Raw genomic sequence first — 22,076 nt, 5'->3', positions numbered from 1 at the left:
CACTATATATTTACGCGTCAGAGAATTCAACCAAGGATAAGATTTACAATTTGGGCTCCGCCATTAATATTAAGATACTGCGTCATTCAAAGGGGCTGGAATTATGGGATATTTGCGTCTGACATAGGACGCACAAGTTGTTTTGGAGAAGGAAGTGAAAAGGGGAACGGAGAGGCTCGGGGTAGCAGGGAGTTAGCTCGCTGGCAGACAAATCTACCAGCCAAGTGCCAAATTATCTCACCGCTTGTGGATAGCCTGCCTCGTCGTTTTACAACAAATGTTTTGTACGCCTTTGCGGGTTGGGCTTCACATTTTGTAAGACAACGGAGGGACGGAATTGCCACATTAACGCTCGCCAGTTGAGTTGAGTTGAGTGCCAGTGAGCTAGCTAGCCTGCTAACGTAACGCCTGGTTAGCTTCTGGCGCTAACTTTCCCCAAAATTAATAGCGATTTAAGCTCGTAGCCGGGTCGCTTTTTGGCCAAGAAGTCGCTCCTCCTGGTTGTTTCAAGTACAAAGTGAGTATTTGATTAGCAACAGTGTGTTTGCTTACATCATATTTGCTTACTCATCAATTGCTGTGGAACCCTATCGGGGCTAGTAAATGGTGGTGCAATGTTTTTTTTGTTGTTTGTTTTTTTCGGAAAAACTGCTCGGTAAAAAAAAAACAAAAAAACAAGGCCGGCCTGTGGCTCCTCTGACTCCATACTGATAGGGACGCATAACCTGAGAGATGAAGTGTGGAAAAACACTTGATAGATGAGCTATCCTTGTTTAAAATGTCTGTGTAGTCCCCGGATATAAATGTGCAGAGAGGGGGGCACACTTTACGCAGGGAACAATCAGTGCTTCGACTACTAGAAAAATGTCGAGGTGTCTTTTTATAACGTCATCTCCTCATCATCGAACAGACAACACACACACACACACACACACACACACACACATTCGGCGTCGCGGATTTAGTTGTCGCGGCCATGTACCGTCCCATGCATTTATTTTTTCCTCCGTGCTTAAACATGTCTTTCGTGCTTAAACATGTCTTCGTGCTTGACATGGCTAATTGGCACAGAGCTTTTGTCTCTTTTTATTTTGACCCATCCCACTGTCTTGTCACGCACTGGGATGGGTAAAAACTAAAAAATCCCGTGTTGCTAGGCAGATGTGGTCTTATGTCTGTCGTCTGTGGAATACTTTTTGTTTCGCTTTACTGACTCACAGGTCACGAAGGTAGATTATCACAAGGCTTTTGGTGTGGCTACAGCACCCATTCCAGGAAGTTTTCTGGGCTTAAGTGTAAGCGGAAAGTAAAGAATATATAAATCTAAAAAATAAAACACAAACAAACAAAAATTGATTAGTCCTAATTTGTCAGTTTGTAGCTGTACCTGAGCATCTACCTGTTCCTTTCTTTAGCTTAGAATTCTTATGTAAGCCCATGCAAGATGGCCTACCCCTCCCCCTTTTTTTTTTCTTCTTCTTCTTCTTCTTCTTCTTCTTCTTCTTCTTCTTCCAATTAAATGCATCACAATTTAGCAACACAATCAAAAACTTTTGGACTACCCTGCTGCTTTTTAGGACTTCATTGTCATATTTTAGTCAACTCGGGTGTCTTTGATAAGCCTGACAAAGCAGGATTCACATGTAAGCGGTTCCTCTGAAGCATACATAGCCAGTCCATTTGAGATGAGTTTTGAGAATTCAGAAATATTTAAACCCCATCTTCCAAATCTGTGTTTGTTTGTTTACAACAAAAAATGTGCGGGTGTGCATGTGCTATACATGTTAGAGGGGACTGTTGAATTCCAGCAACTTATGTCAGTGATTTTTATGTTTGTTATGTAGTTTGGGTGCTATGTGCTATTTCAACATTCAAGACCTAGTTTGGAAATTATCATTCTCAGTATCATTTGTTGATTCCCTTCATTTGTAGCTTCAGTGCAGCTACTGGCCAATCATCCATTCCAGAAATTCTGCAAAGGGATGGTTCAACAAAACGTGTTCAAATCTTTCTTGTTCTAACATGAGGGGTAAGGGGCTGCATGTCATTTTAACAGACCGTGGCCCTCATCTGGGTGCAAATGGAATACATCTGCTTAGTGAGGAACTTCTACAGGCTGCTTTGTGTCTCAGAGGAGGCTTCTCTTGTGATTATATGTTGAAATTCCCGGTCTGTTGGTCTTGAAGTGTCTATTTTTTGTGTCCTGTTGACATTGGAATAGCTCATTTTGATCATACCAAGTGAAGAGACCTCACATGGTTCTGATTAAGGCCCGTTGTCGGAGCTGATGGTCTGAGTGGACCAGTCGTTGTGGAAAACGGTGCTGCTTCTCAGAGGTTCAGGATCCCAGAGTTCTGCACTGCACTTGTGTGACTGATCTGACTGCGAGGCTCGAGTGGTCAGCAGGTTTCTGCTCCACCGGCTGTCGCTCGCTGAAGTGCTGCTCTGGTTTGGTTTACCAGCTGCTAACAGGCACTCAAGTGTTTTGGAGGTAGTCCTTGAACTCAACTTGCCCTCAAAGTTTCATGCTTTTCACTGCATTTCCATATTGAACTTTTGTTTTTAAATAACAAGAACAGTCAAGCGATGGCTATAATGGGGAAAAAATAAGAAACCATGTAAATGTGCGCAAACCCTAGTGCTTTACCCACCCTTCTTCTATCCCTGTAATGTAATTATATTTTGTTTTTCTTTCTCTTTTCTTGCCCACAGAACTTGTCACTTCTGTTTTCCCTAAATAAAGAACCAAATTCATAGATTTCCAGTAGCGCTGCATTTTCAAGGCATCTCTAATATCTTGTGGTGTCCACACATTGTGTCCCTTTCCTTCCAGAGATCATTCAGTGTAATTCGAAAACGGTGTCGTCGTGTGCATTTCCTGCCAGCCAACCAATGAAAAGTATGCACTGCTGCAGGAAATTTAAGTTGCACTGTGCCTTTATGCATTAACTTGGCATAGATACGATGTCTTATTCACCATTAAATGAGATAAAGCACCCTGTCACGGAACGAATGCTCATTTTAGACATTTCTATCCATGTTCCTGCGGGCAAGGGCCGCAGATAAACTCCTCAAGTCTGGAATGCAGCCTTTTTTTCTTAGTCTGCACCCTCAACTCAAGTTACGCAATGTTTTTCTTGTTTGTCAGGAGAAGTCTTCATATTCACCGTGCCGGAAAACGGTATTGGAAGCTGCCAGGGGCTGCGAGGGAAAACGGATTCAGGATAAGGGTAGCGGCAGAGTCTCTGTGGTCATCATGTCTGAGGATACTTTCTTGGAGTACAGACAGAGTTGTGAATGGATGCGGATTGTTGAATATTTCAGACGGGTCTGGAATTGGCTGGTTCTAGAATTCTAGTCTGTTTGCCAGAGCACCGGAGTAACTTTAATGGAACTGGTGCAACTGTACACACAAGAGTGACATAGGTGCAAAACTTTGATCCAAGTGCGCATACACTTATTAGAAGAAGAAAGAACTGTAGGTGTTCTTTGGCAAAAGACTTTAATGTCTTTTGCAATCACCTTGATCTCAGTAGCTTAGTTGTATTGTTTATGTTTGGGGTTTAATGGCAGTTGGCATTCAACTATTTTTTTTAAAGCAACTGCAAGGGTTCCCTGAAAGGGTGTCGCTAGCAGACGCACCCATCCGGGATCCGGGGCCGTGATCTTGGACGGTCGCTACGCGCGAAAATCTGCCCAAATTCTTTTTCTGAAAGCCAGGTGAGCTGAATTGCGGCTGCCGCCTCATCGTTCTCAGTCTGCGCGGAGAGATTTATGTGCTCTGGTAGAAAATTCTGCCCCTTTTGGTTGAGACTTGAATAAATCAAGTCTGTACTCTAACCTCTCGTGTTCTGTGGAGGGAGGGGGGGCGGGGGGGGGAGTGATGTGGTCCTCGTGATTTGCTCAACAGCCTAGAGAGCACATGACAGGAATGAATGGTATTCAGACCTGATTGGCCCATGCCGGTGAACTACTTACACACTTGCAGGCTAATGATTTCCAAAGGCTTCTCTCTTTATTTAAATGTATTTTCTGACTTTGTGTAGCTTGCATTGTCCTCCAGCTCCGCCGCACTGTTTGCCGGGTTGCGACTTGAGTTGACGAGATCAGGGCCGCAGTCAAAGTGTCGGGGTTTCCTGCCAGCGCGCGACTAAATGCTGTTTGTCTTCCTGCAGCGGAGGAAGAAGAATGACATCCAGGAAGAAAGTGCTGCTGAAAGTCATCATCCTGGGAGATTCTGGGTGAGTCACGAGCCGATTCTCCTCCGTACCTCATAACCAGTTGGTCAAGGTTAAAATCCATCATGAGGTCCAGACAGCGGCTTCGTGTTTCTGGTTTTTTTTTGTACTCCTTGGCTTTTTCTGATGGGCAGGAACCTTTGTCTCTGCCGCTGTATGTCTAAGAATCTTAAGGGTTATGGATGTACACCAGTTCTAAAAAGTTTTCTTAATGAAATTGTGACAAAAGCACTAAAGCTTTTTTTTTTTTTTTTTTTTTTTTAAATGGAAGCCCTTTAATTGTTTAATAGTGTAGTATTGTTTTTGTTATGAATTTTCTTCTTTCAGTTTCCGTTTCAAACTATGGTGTTTTCTTCTAAAATTCACCTCTAATTATACACCTCTAGAAATCATGATGTGAACAGTTTTTTTTAGAAATATAACAATTTTATACAAATTTTAAGAAACACAAAAGCATTTTTGAGTCGCCTCATCTAGTTTGTTTTGCAGTGTTTGGTCTCGGAGGGCCGTGCGCTTTGTCTTGAGAGATGTGGGGATAACTCATGTGTCGCTGTATTTTGACTCTAATCATCAATGTTTGTTGTCTCTTTGTTGTCCAGGGTGGGAAAAACCTCCCTGATGAACCAGTATGTGAACAAGAAGTTCAGTAATCAGTACAAAGCCACAATAGGAGCAGATTTCCTGACAAAAGAGGTGATGGTGGACGACCGTCTGGTAACAATGCAGGTACACACACACACACACACACACACACACACACACACACACACTCCAGTGGGCGCTCGAGCGCCGCCTGCTTGCACCTCGGCTCCTGTGAAACACAGCTTTACCCGTCGTCTCCCAGATATGGGACACAGCCGGCCAGGAGAGGTTCCAGTCTCTGGGCGTCGCGTTCTACCGAGGCGCCGACTGCTGCGTGCTGGTGTTTGACGTGACCGCCCCCAACACCTTCAAGACTCTGGACAGCTGGAGGGACGAGTTCCTGATCCAGGCCAGCCCCCGAGATCCCGAGAACTTTCCCTTTGTCGTGCTGGGCAACAAGATCGACCTGGAGAACAGACAGGTGAGCGGTGAGACTTGAAATGGTTAAATGTTGGTGGCAAACAGTGCGCCACTTAACTGTTGATTTTGGTTTTTGTTTGTTTTATTCTGTTATATTATAACCTTCATTCTCACAGTGCAAGTAGCATCCTCACCCAGACGTTATTTCATAGAAGTAACACTTTAAACAGCAGATCTCTTTCAATTCTTGCCATCATTGCAACCTCCGTTTATTCACAAAGCTCCCAACTGACGCTGAACGTTGCATTCAAGTATCCTGAAAAACAATCTGATAAAATGCAAAGCAAAACATGCACACACATACGTTAATAGCAGCAGATTGAAAAAAAAAAAAACCTCGGGCCAAATTAATTTAGGCTTGCCAGGCAGCACTCTCACCAGCCTCCCTTCCACTGTCCAGCCTGTCAACGTGGATGATAAGGCAACGCTGTAGCAGCAGCAGCAGTGATGCCACAGAAAGGAAATAATATGTCAGTCTTCCATGTCAATATTATTCCAGTTTATAACTGCATTTATTTTAATCACATTTTACCACCGAAGACTTGAATGTTTGGGTGAGATTGACTTGAAGCTCACCGCGCTGCCGTCTCCTCTGCCTCCTCCTGCTCTCAGGTCACCACCAAAAGGGCTCAGGCTTGGTGCCAAAGTAAGAACAACATCCCTTACTTTGAGACCAGCGCCAAAGAAGCTATAAATGTCGAGCAGGCATTCCAGACAATTGCGCGCAACGCCCTCAAGCAGGTAAGTGACACTTTGTGTGAAGAAAGCGTTGCCAGTGGAACTACTTTTCCCCTTCAAGCCTCTGCTACAAGAACTCGGCTGATCTTCTCGTCCTCTCGCTTTTTGTTTTTGTTTTGTTTCTTGATTGCGCGGCAGGAGACGGAGGTGGAGCTGTACAACGAATTCCCCGAGCCCATAAAACTGGACAGGAACGACAGAGCTAAAGCGTCAGCAGAAAGCTGCAGCTGCTGAAGGAGAACTTGGACCATCTTCTGTCTCGGCTTTCTGAGGACACCCTGTCAGCGGCGGCGTCACCTGCACGTCGCTCCCAGGGAGAGGACTTCCCTTCCACTCTCTCTTTTCACACCACTCTTCATTCCATCCACCACACCACCCCACCTCCCCCTTTCAGTACGCTACATATGGATGTGCCCCCCCCACCCCACCCCTCACTATCTCCACCGCCGCCGCCGCCTCGTAAATTATTTCACTAGCGTACTGTCATTGAAAACCGACAAATCCGAGTGCTCGAAGATCACAAAAGACAAGAGTGACAACCCCCCCCCCATGCCCTCTCCACACACACACACACACACACACACACACACACACACTGGCCCCACCTGGCCCCTGGCTTCCTACCCCGCTCATTCACCTTTCTGGCTGTGGCCCCTGACTCTCACTGTCAGTGGCAGGAGGGAGCCACGCTCAGAGTGCAATCAGGAACTCAGATGGACCGGCTGATTCTCTGTAATGTCCGACGACCTCGACTTTCTCGTCGGCGTCCCAGGTTTCTCTTTCTGTTGTCGCTTCGCCTTGTTTCGCTGTCTGTCGACCAATAACCAACTTTAACTGCATAAATTTATATATATATAAATACATATATGTATATTAATTGGCAGATGGTGCGTCTTAAGCCAATCTGAAACACATAGTTGTTTTGTCTTGTTTTGCACTTTCGTGTTTTTTTGTTTTTTTTTTCCTTTTGCCTTCAAATGTCGTCGAGGGGCAACGGCTCTCGGGCGACACCCGCTGCCGCAGGGCCCAGGGTGAGCTCCGGATTGTGCCCTCTCACTACCCCCCCACCCTCTGCCCCTCCCATTCCCCTAGTCTAGTGAATCCTTTCAAATCTGTTGAGACACCTGTTTTGTTTTTTGTTTTTTTGTGATTGTACTGCGTTTTCCCTTGAAGCTTGTCTGTAACTGCCCGCCGCTGCAGAGGTGACGTCAAGTGGAAGCTGGAAATGCAGTCACAGGCCAAAACCTGGATCGATCGATATATATAAATATAAATACATTAATACTTGCCTTTTATTTAACATGACATTTATTGCTATTTCTGCTGTTTGTGTTGCATTGCTCTGTTATACGTCCTCCGACGCTGTAGGAACTTCAATGTGTCACCAACGCATCCACGTGTCTTCTGTCGTGTCTTCTCAATTTTCTCTCTCTGCTTGTAGCTCAGGTTGGCTCAGTACTTAGTATTTTTAACAGGTTGTGCATTCTGGTGTGTAAATGGTAAACGCCTGGTGGATTGAACTGGAATGGATGAATACTCTTTCCATTTTAAGAACCGAGTTGATGCCCTGATATTACTCTCTCCTTATAGAAAAAAAAAAAGCAATCAGTGTGATGCCAATGATGTTGTCAAAGAAAAAAGAAAATCGGGATGTCAAATAATAAAACTCTTGAATAATATAAATAGTGGAGCATGGTTTGCATGGGTCTGTGTCATCTGTTTTTCACCATAGATGATGTACTTTGTGTTTCATGCATGTATATTACTGTAGTGGTGTGAGTTGAAGTGAAGTTTGAATGAACCGGTGGTCAATATTCACTTGACGGGTTCTTAGATTTGGTTTATTACACTTCGGATGGAAGCCGCTCACTAGCTTGTTGGGTTCTCCACTTTGCAGAGCTGAACTTCCTAAATAGAAGTATTTATTATTTTTATTTTATTTTTTAAATCTCCCTTATTTTGGAAAATGTTGGCTTCCTATTCACGGTCTCCACCCAGAATATTCTGACGTGGCTTTGTAATTGACTTTCATCTCAGTTCAGTTCTCAGTTCTGAATTTCCCAACAGCCGTTTTGACAGACAGTCCGATACCAGGAATCTTTCTTCTTAAAATTCATTTTTAAACTTCTGGCCCAGAGTTAATATGCTCAGTGCTCTAGTCTCCCTACATTAAGAGTGTTCGGCCCGCTGCTTTGTTGGGAGATTCTCGATCTATGCGTAGCAGCTGTCTTTCTTCTCGGAGCTCCTCTTCTGAATGTGCTCCCAAGTTAATAATAATGGTGTGACTCACTGGTTGTTCGCCACAAAGCTCATAAACGGAAGTGAAATTGCTGCATCGTTGAAAAATGATTCCGGGGTGTTCCTGGATGCATTCTGAAACACCAGCAGCAGCCCAAGCAAACACCCAGGCACCCCTGTGTGTGCCAGGTGAAGACTGGAGTGGCGGAAACAATTCCCACATAGAGCATTTCAAATAATACAATGTATCCTTACAGTTTCATTCAACAGTCATGATCACACAAATATTTAATCATGTTTACAGTCTATCGCATCGACTTATGGGGGGGAATGGTCATAGTTTCTCTTTTACAGCTCGGAACAATGTTTGAAGCGGTTAGACTGACATTTCAGTCAGTCTTTAATACGCCGAAATTCAAGATTGAATTGGCTTTGACTGGTGTTCAAGGAGTCTATAAAAGGCGGCAGGTTGACAGATTGAAAGTTCCCTCAGGTCATAAAGTGATAGGAAAGGATGAGTTTCAACTGTTGTGTCGATTCGAAGCATTTTCACTGATATAATTATTTGGTAATACACAACAACAGAAAAATTTTAACGTTTTAACGTTTTTAACGCAACTATTCGGAGCCAAAATGGCTTCAGTTCCTAAAGTTCTGCAGTAATAAAGCAAAGTTCCGAACTGGAGTGAACAATAATTGGAAAAGTAACACCGGACGGTGGCAGCACTGCCACAACATGGACTCTTGCTGCTGTGGAACCTCGAAGAATAAAAACATACTTCCGCCTTTCGCTGCCTCTCATCAAAGAGAGAAATGGTAAGATGAATTCCGCGTATATGTTCGTTGTATGTAAAATATTTGTATGAAAAACAGGATTGTGCGATCCACTTGTTTTCTACCCCGTTTATCATCTACCACCGCGAGCTCCAAAACAGCGCAGCTAAGACTATTCTGTCATTTTCGTGCTGGCTAGCGAGTAGTTAGCCATCAAGCTAGCGTTAGCTTGTCTGTTTCCTGGTTTGCGCGGAAAATATAATTAAAAATAGAAATAGACTTTATTTAATCGCATGCCAAAACTAATCGAGAGGGAAATGTTGAAGGCTCAAATATACGGTAGCTGCTGGGCTGTCCCGTCATTTTTCTTTGTATTACAAAGCAGCGTCGAAGGTGAAGCTCAAAAATGCAAAGTAGGAAACATCTGGGGAGCGGAACTGCCATTCATACGTTGCATGATGATATAGTGTATGAATCGTTTCTACTGGACCGTTCACATTGTTTCATTAAATGACGGGTCCGCGGTCCACGGTTCCATTCGTGCAGTTGCTCTTAAATTGCGTACAGGTTGTCACAGGTTAGATTGGCAGGGAAGAGTTCCACAAATGTCAGAAATGGAACTGATTAAAACGAGCTCGCGCTCTCTCTCTCTCTCTCTCTCTCTCTCTCTCTCTCTCTCTCTCTCTCTCTCTCTCTCTCTTTTCAGGGCATGTAATTAAGTGTGCCATTGGCTTCTATTGTGTTGTACTATACAAACATACTTACATAGGACACAGTATTTTTGCATCCTACTGAACTGTGATTTTTTTTTTTTTTAATCAGTTTTGTTTGTTAATTTGACTCCATATGTGTCAGTTGCAAGTCAGTTGCGGTGAATGAGATGCTTGTTTTTCCTGCCCCCCCCCCCCCCCCCCCCCCCAACCACCAGACGGCCACTTTACGTCCTTACCTCAACGCGGTGCGCGCCACCCTGCAGGCTGCGCTCTGCCTGGAGAACTTCTCCTCACAGGTGGTGGAGAGACACAACAAGCCAGAGGTGGAAGTTCGGTGAGTGTGACTGTTGCATCGGCATGCAGCAGCTGCCAATCCGCCCTGTTGCCAAATTACTTCCTATTTTTGTTCTATTGGCGACCATGTTAACCTGCAATCACTGCGCTGTGCCAGCGGTTTGAGCTGAAATCGTGCTGTCAGGTCAAAGGCAAAAAAACATTGCTCCCCTACAACATTTCAATATTTATTAAACATTTCTCTAACACGTCCCTTCAGAGCATTGCTCTTAAAATCTCTCACGGGTGGTTCTCTGATAATCTCTTTAAATTTGAAGTTTTCCTGCTTCTCAATATACAGCAGTTCTGCCTCTCAACACTTTGTCTGAAGTAAATGTCGGTCCTCTCGTCTCGTTCGTATTTCCAGGAGCAGTAAAGAGCTGCTCCTCCAGCCGGTGGTCATCAGCCGCAACGACAAAGAGAAAGTCCTGATCGAGGGCTCCATCAACTCAGTCCGAGTCAGCATCGCCGTGAAGCAGGTCGGTCACGCCTCTACCCGACGATGACTGCGCGTGCACGTGGACCCGCTTTGATCGTTAACCCCGTGGCCAGTCTGTGACATCACCGCTGTGCACCTGTAACTGATGTTCTCCCGCAGGCTGACGAGATTGAGAAGATTCTGTGCCATAAGTTCATGCGCTTCATGATGATGAGAGCGGAGAACTTCTTCATCCTGAGGAGGAAACCGGTGGAGGTGGGTCTGATGACGTCTTGCAGTACCGCTCGGGTCCAAACCAAAACCTCTCTGCGTTGTAACTTTGCGTCTCGTTGTTGCTCTCCCGTGTTCACCTCCCAGGGCTACGACATCAGCTTCTTGATCACAAACTTCCACACGGAGCAGATGTACAAACACAAACTGGTGGACTTTGTCATTCACTTCATGGAAGAGATCGACAAGGAGATCAGCGAGATGAAGCTGTCGGTCAACGCCAGGGCTCGCATCGTCGCCGAGGAGTTCCTCAAAAACGTACGTTTACGTTCTGTTAAAGGTCCGGTGTGTAGAATTTTTTTTAAGGAAGCCCGCGTTGATCCGCCGGGTTTCAAGCTCTCTCCGGTTGTGTCGACGGCTTGAATGTGTTTTTAGTAATGCCGCAGGCCGTCCTGACAATGTGCCTGTCCTGTCCTTGTTTTGCGCGTCACGGCTCTGACTTGACTTCCTGTTTGCCTCCTGCAGTTCTGAGACTGAGAAAACCTCGCCACGCATTCCTCATGCAAACTCAAGCTTGCACTGTGGAGAATTCACATCATGGAGCGGAACACAAACACGACATGATCAGCGACGGGAAGTCGAGACGCGTACAATTTACAGGAAAGTTGTTTTTTTTTAAAGGGCCAAAGGGGTTTTATCCTTTTTTTTGTTGTTTTTTGTTGTTTTTTTAAATGCCCCTTTGCTCATAAATATTGATGCTTGTACATAATGAATATTTACAACATACATAATTTTCTGCCTTAAAGAACACCAGAAGCAAGCAAGGCAGGTCCTTTAAAAAAAAAAAATATCTGTAGTCAATATCAATGAGCACAGGGTACTGTGGAGTTTCCTTTAAGTAATTAGATGTTTTTAATATATATTATATGGATTTCATTTTGCTGTTTTGTTGTGTTATTGAACCTTGAACATAGGGGCAATCAATCGGTGCACCTTTTTTTTTTTTGTCAGAGTCAAACCTATTGTAAATGGAAAAATGAAAATAAATATACCAGCTGGAGGTGAAAATGAAAGGAAAACAGTGTCCTTTGTATTTCTAAACTCTTTTGGGGTGTTGTGTCAAACAGCACAAACAGCAGATCAGCCCTCGACCCAAATGTTAGACTGAGACTTTATTGGGTGACTGTTGGAGACACGCAAGGCGAAGAATGTTTTATCGCAGTTATAATGCTAAAAAAAAAAACAAACAAAAAAAAACAATAGGAATGTGTTTTTTGGTGGATATGGCAGATTGTGTATGTAATGACGATGTACAGACTTACAGTAGTTACATCAATAAAACATGCTGGTACACCTCGCTCAGTACCTTCACCCTCCCATTCCCCGAAACAATAAAAGCTCTCACAAAGAAACAAAAACTATTTACACTTATAAACGAAGACGTGTGGAAGCGTCACATGACGTGAGCGACCCACCGACCCACCCTCGACGCCCGTGGATCCAACAGTACACAATGCTACATCTTGGAGGGGGTGCAAGAGTACATCAGCACTTTGTACATCAGTACTTACAGTCAGGATTTCCTCCTTTTCTCTGGAATGTTTTCACACTTGTCGCAATATTTCTTTACACTGAGGTAATGGATCAAACTCTGCGGTGTCTCTATTAGAAGCTACCACCGATGAACCTTCTGGTCCACAGTGGAGGGAGCAGGAGCCGTAGGTGTTTGATGAACTGGGGGGGGGGGGGGTTGGAGGCTTATCGTTGCTTTAAGACAATAGCACCATTTTTCGGGATCACCAAAACGAATGGCAGTTAACACTGTAATATACAGCAAGTATTTACGGAAAGAGGTTGAGGGAATATTATTGCAACAGTATGACTCTCGCACATCAAACACGTTGGCATTGACATTGGTTTGTTTTCCCCTCCGCTCTTGCTAGGTGTTTAGCGACGCTGGATTCCAGTACACTGCAGATAAACAGGACAAAGTCGCATTGGGTGAAAGTGCTTTACAACGACAGTCTGTGCGACTCCACGCTCACTCCTCCGCGCTGACAAAAGAAGCTGCCGGCGTTTTGCTGGAGGAGCCGCGCTGCTCCCGCGGAAAGCCGTTCAGGGGTCCAAACAGGAAGTTGGGACAAGTTCTCGTGAGCGGGAAGTGCGTGAGAGAAGTCAGAAGTGGGCCGGCACCGTCAGCAGAGCGTCCTCTGTGCTGCGCTGCACCGTCACGTTCTGAAAACAAAAGGATAGCAGCCGTTCAGCGTTTGTCCGGCAGAAACTGAACAGTTAAAGTTGAGATAAACAGGGGAAAAAAATACAAGGATTGCTTAAATCTAACAACCATAATTCAAGCAGGCCTTCTACTAAATAAAGCTCTTATAAAAGCTGAAATGTACAGAAGGCAACACCTCTGGCTCTCCACAACAGTGTGTTGCTCCATCATCTACTGAGATTCAGTCTATTAAGTGATGCACTCACTGAAACAAAACTGGATGACCGCAGGTGAGCAGTGATATATTTTTGACAAGAGCCCTGTTACATTTCATTAAAAGAAGTGTGTGTGTGTTTCAATGTGTGTGTGTGTGTGTGAGACCCAAGACCAGAAAACGAGACTTGTTGGGTTAACAGGATTTTTGAGACCAGTCTCCTCCAAGTCATCGGTCAGCACTTTGCAAAGTTAGAAATCATTGTCTGTGTTTTTAGATTACAGTCACATCATTTTTCGTATGTATTAAAAATGAGGTAAACTTTATTCATCACAGATCACAGGTATGCATGACTTCTGTCAGGACATTCGAGCAGCTTTGTGGTCGTACAAAGCACAATCAAAGTATAATAGTCATTAATTAACACAAGGGTTTTTACGGTAGGGCTACATTCAAAAAAATAATTGTTGTCACATTTCCTGGTTTCTCGCACACACATGCACACGCGCACACACACACACGCACACACCTCTGTATTTTCACGGCACTGAGGAAAATGGCTGAAAACAGCCAAATACAGACAAGTAGATAAAAACAATTATATAAAAACATTAACAAGCCTGTAAACTGTCATGATCACAACATATTAAGTTTTTAGAGAATGAGAAAAGGAAATATTTCTTGAGATTTAAAATATATATATATGTATATGTATATATATATATATATGTATATATATATATATATATATATATATATATATATATATATGTATATATACACATATACATATATATATATATATATATACATATATATACATATATATATATATATATATATACACATACACATACATACATACATATATATATATATATATATATATATATATATATATATATATATATATATATATATATATATATATACATACATACATATATATATATATATACACATATATATATATATATACATACATATATATATATATATATACATACATACATATATATATATATATACACATATATATATATATATACATACATATATATATATATATACATACATATATATATATATATATATATATATATATATATATATATATATATATATATATACATACATACATATATATATATATACACACATATATATATATATACATACATACATACATACATACATACATACATACATACATATATATATATATATATATATATATATATATATATATATATATATATACATATATATATATATATATATACACATATGTATATATAGCATTATTCAAGCACATTTCTTCATGTTCACGTAATATTCAGTCATTTCCAATTTTTTGGTACAAAATGATTTCCTGTGATTTTGTTTTGTTTTCTGCGTCTGCAGCAGAATTCTGCGTGTGCTGCCTGATGCAGACGTTTACTGCACTGAGCCCTCTGGGCCTTTGGCATAAGAGCAACGAGAACGCTTGCAATGAGCGCTGATCTGATAGGACGGTGGTAGGATGAGGTCTCTGTTGGTGTCAGCGGTTCACTGCTGCAGGGAGTCTGATGGCTTCTTCTGCTGGGTGTGAGAAGATGAACACTCTTAGTGCAACACATGCAACCTGGTGTAGCCGTGGCCGCTTCGCTGGACTCGTGGCCCCGTCGCCGGCGTTCAAGCAAGGGAGGTGAATGACTGGATCCTGTTTTGTTACCTGCTGTGTGGTATTTAAAACCATACATCGAACCCAATTGATGGATACACATGACACATATTTTAAAAGGCTGGATATCAATCAGGCTGTCATGAACCTTTTATGGCTGGATAAAGTGTATAATCGCAGTTCTATAAAATGAATATGGTTTTCCTACCCTTGTAACGATTCTCATATATATAAGAACATACATGGATCAAGAGTCTTGCTCCCAGTTAGCTGCCATCTTGCACCACCATATTTCTAAGGAAGCCTGCTGTGGACAATCCAGGTCGCCTGACAGTGTGTTTCTTAAATTGAGTGACTGCTCACGTCTTCAAATAAACCAATGAAGAAGAAGATGGACCAAGTATCATGGTTTGGGTGTGCAGGCTACCGTAGTTGACTGGCAAACTCGGGAGAGGGAGGGAGAGTGAAAGACGCTGCAATCTAAAATGTAACCACTTGATGTCGCCGTTTCTTCTTCAAAATCTCCAAATATTACACACTTAAACCTTTAAAGAAGATGCACCGTCAACATGTGAGCAACATGCTACCGCCGTTCCCCATCACACAGACGACACATTCTGACACTCTCTCCTGACCAGAGTTCCCTACAGGGCAGGGAGGTTTGGGAGGAACCAGAGCCAAACAGCGAGGTGAGTCACTGAGGTGAGCTGTGTGCTGCTGGTGACCACCTACCTCAGGTCTGTCTCTCTGAGTGTTCACCGAGTCCACGCCCAAATAGACAGACTCCACTTTACAACCTAAGGGAAAACAAACAGGGCCACATGATTGTGTGCCTTTGGCTTTTTTGTTGATTTTTCCGCTACAGACAGTAGTGGAAAAAAGTTTTCGGACACCCTTATATTTTATTTTTGGACTTCTCAGACAATTTTTTGTGTGTGTTTCAAAAGTTTTGACTGCATCAGAGGGAAACAAACATTTTTTTTTATTGCTAATAAGATGAAATAGCAAAAAACGGAGTTCTTGCACTCTGGATGTGTTGCAGTGGGAGTTGGTCATATTGCTGAAACACACAGTTATTAGCTGGACGGGACAGCGCAGCACGTGCAGCATGTGGGTAAATGTTGGTGACTGCACTCAAATAAACTGCACGTGGAGACTTAAGAGTACATCACAAATGCAAGAGGTGTCCAAATACTTTTTACCACCACTGTGCAAGAGACGTTGATCACTACCGACGGCACCCACCATAAGCCACGGGGGTCAGCTTCAACACGGTGTGCAAAGGACACTTCAGATAAGGCAACTCATCTGCAGTGGGAGGAGATGAGAGGAGCGTGACGGTTGAAAAAGTTGCCCGTCGCACTGTGAATGTGTGTGTGTGTGTGTGTGTGTGTGTGTGTGTGTGTGTGTGTGTGTGTGTGTGTGTCCTCAGCCTCCCAGACTCAGGCTCATACCTGCGGTTTTGTCGAGGAAATACGCGAGGAAACAGCGCATGACTGCCTGGTGACAGATGACCAGGACGTTCTCCTGCCTCTCCAGCTCCATGATGACCGGCTCCAGCCGCTGCACCAGGTCTTCATAAGACTGTTGGGAGAACTCATTAGGATTTATGACCTATTCCCGTCAGTTGGTAAAACAAGTGTGGGCAAACTATGGCCCGGGGGCCATAAGTGGCCAGTTAAGCTTTATAATCCGGCCTGTTGAACTTGAACAAATTATATGAAGCTTCAAAGTCACATTTTGTTGTCATGCTTTTGTTCATTTTCAATTGACATTAATCCACAGGTTTTCTACTTCATCCAACTGATTTATTTCTTCCTATGAGGTGCATCACCAAAACACTCCATCCATCTGCTGCTGCTCCGTCCTCTCTGTTGAATTTTCAAACCCATGGTGGCCCACCAGTCAAAAGTTTTGCCCACCGTACTCAAAACCATAGGTGTCAAACTCTGGCCCCCTAAAAGAGGCTTCAATTTTTTTATTAAATTAAAATTTTTATTTTTTATTTTATTTTGATGATTTTTTTTTTCTTTTTTTGAAATTCGATTATACATACATTATGCAGTCAAGATGAAGTCATTTATTGTATAGCATTAAGCTTTGCTAGTTTCATATTCAGGTTGAAGCCAGACTTGTTTGGGTCCTCATGAAAAGGTTCATGGTTCTATCTGGAGGAAGATTTGTTCAACAAATATCAATGTGGGCCCGATTATGTATTTGAGTTTGACACCCCTGGTCTAAACCAACGGTGATTGGCAGACGATGCGCCTCCCACTTGAATGATAAATACTGAATCTTTTTTTCAAGGTCCAGTGTGTAAAATCTGGCTTAATTTATAATGTTTATATTGTTAAAAGCTTAAAATATTGCCCATAAACACTTAACGAAAAAGTGTACACTCGGTGTATAATAAAAGTAACTTGGTTTTCCTAAGCTGAGAATGGTTCTTATATAAGAAAATACATAAAGCAATAAGGGTCTTGCTCCTAGTTAGCTGCCGTCTGACTGTGCTCAGAATACGAATCGCACCGTCAGAAAGGCTTCCTTAAAAATTTGACCCACTGGACCTTTAAGAGAACGACTTGAGATGAACGGAGCTCTCACCTCTCCTTTGGGGTAACGGTAGCGGTACTTGTCTTGGTCTCTCAGGGCAAACTCCAGAGGGAAGTGTTCCTGGATCTCTTCGTACATCATTTCCTCGCACACCCCCTTCATTAAAAAAAGGAAAAAAAGATGCAGTGAGTTCAGCATGAATGGACACAAATGGATTCCTTTTATAACAGATAAACAAATATTTTGTTTGTCATCTGTTCATAAAAGCTTCACAACATGCAGATGCGGGCCAGTGAGAGAAATGCAACATACAGCATCTATTTCATTGAGAGACTTCCACTGCTCGTACGGCACTCCCAGGCACTCTGCCGTCTGGATGGTCCTCTTCATCTGGCTCGTCCACACTTTCAAATCTTTGATATTCTGCTCTTGGATGAACTTTCTCAGATGTCTGGCAAACTAGAGGACATGAGTATGCATTAGACACATCTCTGGATTTAAGACATGAACAAAGCATATCTTATCGCCCACGCACCTCTTTTCCTCTGGCAGACAGTCCCGAGTCTCCTCCGATCCTCCCCTTGATGTTGAGGTCGCTCTCGCCGTGCCGGCACAGGTAGATGGAGCGTGGCGTGATGTGGATGTTCATCAGGTAGTAGACAATTCTGCTCTGGATGTGGTCCAGCACCCGGTTGACCAGGTAACGGCGGCCGACGTCCATGATCTTTATGTAGGACAGATCCCGGTCCAGGACCTCATCCAGAGGCTCGTAGGACGACTCGTAGCACTTGATCCTCTTCATGAAGTCTTCGATGGCCTCCTCCGTGTCGCAGTGGACGTAGTCGGGGCTGCCCAGCTTCACCTGCTGCGGATGGAGAAGCGAGAAGATGAGGAGGGTCTGGGAGCGAGAGAAGAAGAGCTCTGTCTCTCAGTCAGTGTGGAAAGTGCATGGCTGAATCTTACCACGATGTTTTGTGCAATGACGTCTGGGTCCTCGCACACTGACTCCACAAAAAACACCTGAGTGCAAAGGTCAGAGGTCAGAGGTGACTGATCGGGGTGACTACAATCAATACCTCTCTTCTATTTATAACGCACCTTGAAGCCATTCTGCTCAGCGAACTTAACGATGGTCCCTCTTCTTTCTCTCGTTGTATTTGTGGCATCGAAGACCTGGAAGAGCACAAAGAGCCGTCTTAAATGGCCCTTTCCTAGTAGCAGCGCCAGTTAGTAGTAGCGCTACTGGAAACGTGCCCTCATACTTCACACGTCATGAGCACTGGCTGCAAAGGACTCACCGCAACCTGCCCTCCTTCAACGAGCAGGTACTGGCGAACGTCGTTCAGTGCCGCCAACGCACACTGACTGTGAAAACACAGCAGACAGTGAGTGAGTGGGTGAGTGAGTGAGTGAGTGACAGCGACTGTTAGATCTGGTGTGCTAGTGACGTGCAAAATAAAAATGTTCAGCTTCAAATATTGTGTGTACTGTAATAACTAAAATACTCTTGGGAAACAGGACACTGAGTTGAATTGTAGGACAAGAATGGAAGTGTCATGAGGCATCCAAAGTACAACAGACAAACATTTTGTTTCCTCATTTTGTCTTATTAATATTAAACATCAAAATAATTTCCATTTGTTTTGTTTCCCTCTGATGCAACCAAACCTTTTGAAGCACACACACACAAAATCTCTGGCAAATATTTAATGACAGTAATTGGGATCAATTAAAATTTTAAGCCTGTCCAAAAACTCCACTACTGTTTTTCATGAGGCTATTTGCTCCTCGGTGGTTTGCCAGCCTTGCCTGATCTATGGTGGCAGCTTCTGAGTTACTGTGGACGTACCGTCTGATTTTCAAACCTTCTTCATTGTCCGGACGGAAAAACTCAAAGGACTTGTAGATCTTGGTGCACTCCCTCCGGTACTGGCCAACGTTGAATTCTGTTCAAGATTAAGACCATTTCAGTGGTGAGAAACCGCGGTGGACAGCTGTCGACTGATGTGCAACGTGGATGACGATGAGAGCTGTGCGGCCGCAGCAGTCACCTTTGGTCGGCACGCCGATCCAGTTTAGGTAGCGCGTGAGCTTCTTTGAAATGTAGGTTTTTCCTCTGGCCGGTAGTCCCACCGTCACGATGAGGGTCGGGCAGTTTGTCATGCACACTGAAGGAGAGAAAGAGGAGAGGCAGATTTACAACCCGATTTACAAACGACATTTCAGGTGTGAGTTTCAGAAGAGGTTGAGAAGCTTTCACAGAGGCTACCTTGAACTCCCCCACAGTCACTTTAGTTCTAATTCACCATTGTTTCCCAACACAGACGGCTTCATACCGTCTTGAGATTTTTATTTATTTTTTAAATAAAACAAATTACCCCATCAAGCACAAGTGGTTGAAAAATTGAGGTGTGGAAATATATACAACATGGGAAGCACTTACATTCAGTGTCCACATTGTTGCTTTCAGTATTCTTAATGTTAAAGGTTCATGTGTAGCAACATGTATAATGACCATAATAATACATATGATTCTGATTAGCTTAACTTGGTGAAGGGAAGCAACATGATATTACAAAAAGATGTGAGTCTCCTGCCAAAGTCAGGTGCTGTCAGTCAGAACCTCTGACAACTAGGGATGCGTTGTTGAAAATCTTCCTTTTAAAAAAATGCATCTAGGTAGAATTAGTCCTGCAAATTACTACAAATGTGTTGCCTCATACTTGAAATAAATAAGATGCAGTAGATTAAGTCACGCTTTAAGAAGTAGAGCTCAGTGCAGTCCTGATAAGACATAGCAACATTTGTCAGCCTGATCCCATCAAACAGAGTACACGGTCTCACGGTCTCTCTCTCTCTCTCTCTCTCTCACTCTCTCTCTCACTCTCTCTCTCACTCTCTCTCTCTCTCTCTCTCGAAGATGCAGCTAATTAAACTGCAGCACTTGACTCAGCAAAAAAACAAACAGCCTTACTGCGAAAATGGAGCCAAACACGCTTAAAAAGAGAAAGACAGACTGGTTTCAAAGATAAACAATGGCTCGCACGCCAACCACGAGGATCTCTGTGTGTTTGAGCTGCTAAGTGTGTTGTCGGTCATGCGTGCGTCATGAGGACAACTGGTTCGATAGGGACGTTCACGGTGCGCATCCACAACCGTGTGGGAATTGAAACGAGCCTGCGGAACCGAGCGTGATGCAACGCAGACTCCAGAAATCAGTCAGTGTGCAGCTGGAAACCGACAGTGCGCAACAGCCGCGCCTAGACGCCGCAGATCTCCACGGTTACAGCCGCAACGTGTCCACAGTGGGAACGAACGTGTTCGCTTATTCGTGCATGCCACGCACATCCCCCCTGCTCGCATCATCTGCCGGCCAGCTGCACCTCCCTTACCCCGTCTCTGCACTATGTGGCCGTTCTTGCACGGCATCCAGATCTTCCGCAGCGGGTTCTGAGTCAGCTCCCGAGGACGCGTGACCTCTTCGTTGTCCAACATGGTTGGAAGCGAGATGCGACGAAATGAGACGGACGATCCCTGACTGCGAAACTGCCCCTCCAGTTCGGTCGGTTACGTCCGGCAGACTGGAGACGGCGGCGGTGCGGGGACGATTTATCAGCTGACAAACAGCAGTTTCGCATTACCGTAATGACCGTAGACGGAGCGCAGCGGAGATTCAGAGAGAGGAGGAGGTGAAGGACGAGGAGGAGGCGGAGGGCAAAACAAGAGGCCGGCCACAGGATGTGCCCTTGCTTAGCCAGCATTTTATCACATTCTTACCATGTTGGTTTAACCCAGGCGTGGGCAAACTTCGGCCCGGGGGCCATATGCGGCCCGTTAAGCTATTGAATCCGGCCCACTGAACTTGAAGAGATGCAATTGCTAGTTCATTAGTTTCAATAAAGAGCCAAATAATAATAATGATGATGATGATGATGATGATGATGATGATTGCTCACGCCTGGAATTTTAACCTCGTCAACCGGAACACAGGCGTTGGAAGTAAGATAAGTTTCACGTTTTACGTGATAGTTTTCACGTTATTAGTATTCACAGGAGACACGTTCTGTTCCAAACGCGGTTCCAAAGCTATTTGCATCAGCCAAAAATGAATTTAGTCCAAATTCATTAAGTTCAGCCATCTCTGGTTAAATCTTAAATACATTAGTCGAAGTAACTGGTATGTTTAGTCACGAGTGTTGGCGCTGATCTACTATCCGCAGCAAATATATATAAAGGAACAGAGAAAACGCCGAAACGTACCGTAATGTCACGAATATTGAGCGAGAGGATTGTCACTGTGGATGTAAGGGGGGAAAACAACACGGCGTCTGGCTGTTCACATGTAGAACACATGGGCAGTGTATGCGACTGGCTGCTGAGCCAATCAGAAACGAGAAGAGACGTTCAGCAGCCAATAGGATGGTCCGCCCGAAGCATAACGAGAGCGTGCAAAAGGTCGGGGGTGCGGATGAACCGAGTATTTATTTATTTTTTTCTCGAACCCTCGAAAACATAGTAAATGTTCGGTCATGCCGTTACTCCAGTGGCTGTGCTGTAATAGAAAAAACGAACAAACCCTGAGTGCTGAGACGTAAACAACCCGTCAGCGAAAGACATTATGTTGGGTTCTGTGAGACCTGTTCTAGGGTTCCATGGCAACAGAAGCACAATTGTTTTTTTTGTTTG

At 43.8% G+C, this 22,076-nt stretch overlaps 3 protein-coding genes across 9 annotated transcripts in view; 2 read left to right on the top strand and 1 right to left on the bottom strand.

Moving 5' to 3' along the window:
• pfkfb4b (6-phosphofructo-2-kinase/fructose-2,6-biphosphatase 4b) overlaps window positions 1-22,076 on the bottom strand; it is an 82,567-nt gene that overhangs the window by 55,914 nt on the left and 4,577 nt on the right. The window contains exons 1-13 of one of the 6 annotated variants that reach the window (XM_076036929.1): window positions 21,168-21,235; window positions 19,442-19,558; window positions 19,240-19,336; window positions 18,689-18,755; window positions 18,489-18,563; window positions 18,354-18,410; window positions 17,926-18,255; window positions 17,703-17,849; window positions 17,442-17,546; window positions 16,292-16,421; window positions 16,083-16,145; window positions 15,570-15,634; window positions 12,707-12,980 (exon numbers count right to left, since the gene is read on the bottom strand). In XM_076036929.1, coding sequence (XP_075893044.1) covers window positions 12,921-12,980; window positions 15,570-15,634; window positions 16,083-16,145; window positions 16,292-16,421; window positions 17,442-17,546; window positions 17,703-17,849; window positions 17,926-18,255; window positions 18,354-18,410; window positions 18,489-18,563; window positions 18,689-18,755; window positions 19,240-19,336; window positions 19,442-19,553 — 1,308 coding nt within the window. In that variant the 5' untranslated portion in view covers window positions 19,554-19,558; window positions 21,168-21,235 and the 3' untranslated portion in view covers window positions 12,707-12,920. Of the gene's footprint in view, window positions 1-12,706; window positions 12,981-14,528; window positions 14,756-15,569; window positions 15,635-16,082; window positions 16,146-16,291; window positions 16,422-17,366; window positions 17,547-17,702; window positions 17,850-17,925; window positions 18,256-18,353; window positions 18,411-18,488; window positions 18,564-18,688; window positions 18,756-19,239; window positions 19,337-19,441; window positions 19,559-20,782; window positions 20,987-21,167; window positions 21,236-22,076 lie in introns of those variants that run through there. The other 5 variants (XM_076036925.1, XM_076036926.1, XM_076036927.1 and 2 more) reach the window with 5 other exon arrangements.
• Window positions 129-7,733, top strand: LOC142895741 (ras-related protein rab7-like). Of its 2 annotated transcripts, none has more exons than XM_076036988.1 (6): window positions 129-517; window positions 4,176-4,241; window positions 4,838-4,964; window positions 5,083-5,301; window positions 5,913-6,041; window positions 6,177-7,733. In XM_076036988.1, the coding sequence occupies exons 2-6, from the start codon at window positions 4,189-4,191 to the stop codon at window positions 6,270-6,272; spliced, it is 624 nt and encodes a 207-aa protein (XP_075893103.1). In that variant the 5' UTR covers window positions 129-517; window positions 4,176-4,188; the 3' UTR covers window positions 6,273-7,733. The 2 variants fall into 2 exon arrangements, with proteins under 2 accessions (XP_075893103.1, XP_075893104.1); XM_076036989.1 differs by lacking the exon at window positions 129-517 and adding an exon at window positions 3,702-3,720.
• arpc4 (actin related protein 2/3 complex, subunit 4) lies at window positions 8,938-11,824 on the top strand. Its single transcript, XM_076036931.1, has 6 exons — window positions 8,938-9,092; window positions 9,979-10,097; window positions 10,464-10,575; window positions 10,695-10,790; window positions 10,893-11,063; window positions 11,271-11,824. The coding sequence occupies exons 1-6, from the start codon at window positions 9,090-9,092 to the stop codon at window positions 11,274-11,276; spliced, it is 507 nt and encodes a 168-aa protein (XP_075893046.1). The 5' UTR covers window positions 8,938-9,089; the 3' UTR covers window positions 11,277-11,824.

The sequence above is a fragment of the Nelusetta ayraudi genome, unplaced genomic scaffold (assembly GCF_046127955.1).
Source record: "Nelusetta ayraudi isolate G7.1 ecotype Tasmania unplaced genomic scaffold, CSIRO-AGI_Nayr_v1 ptg000050l, whole genome shotgun sequence".
Lineage (NCBI taxonomy): Eukaryota > Metazoa > Chordata > Actinopteri > Tetraodontiformes > Monacanthidae > Nelusetta > Nelusetta ayraudi.
This window is presented reverse-complemented; position numbering and strand designations above follow the sequence as displayed.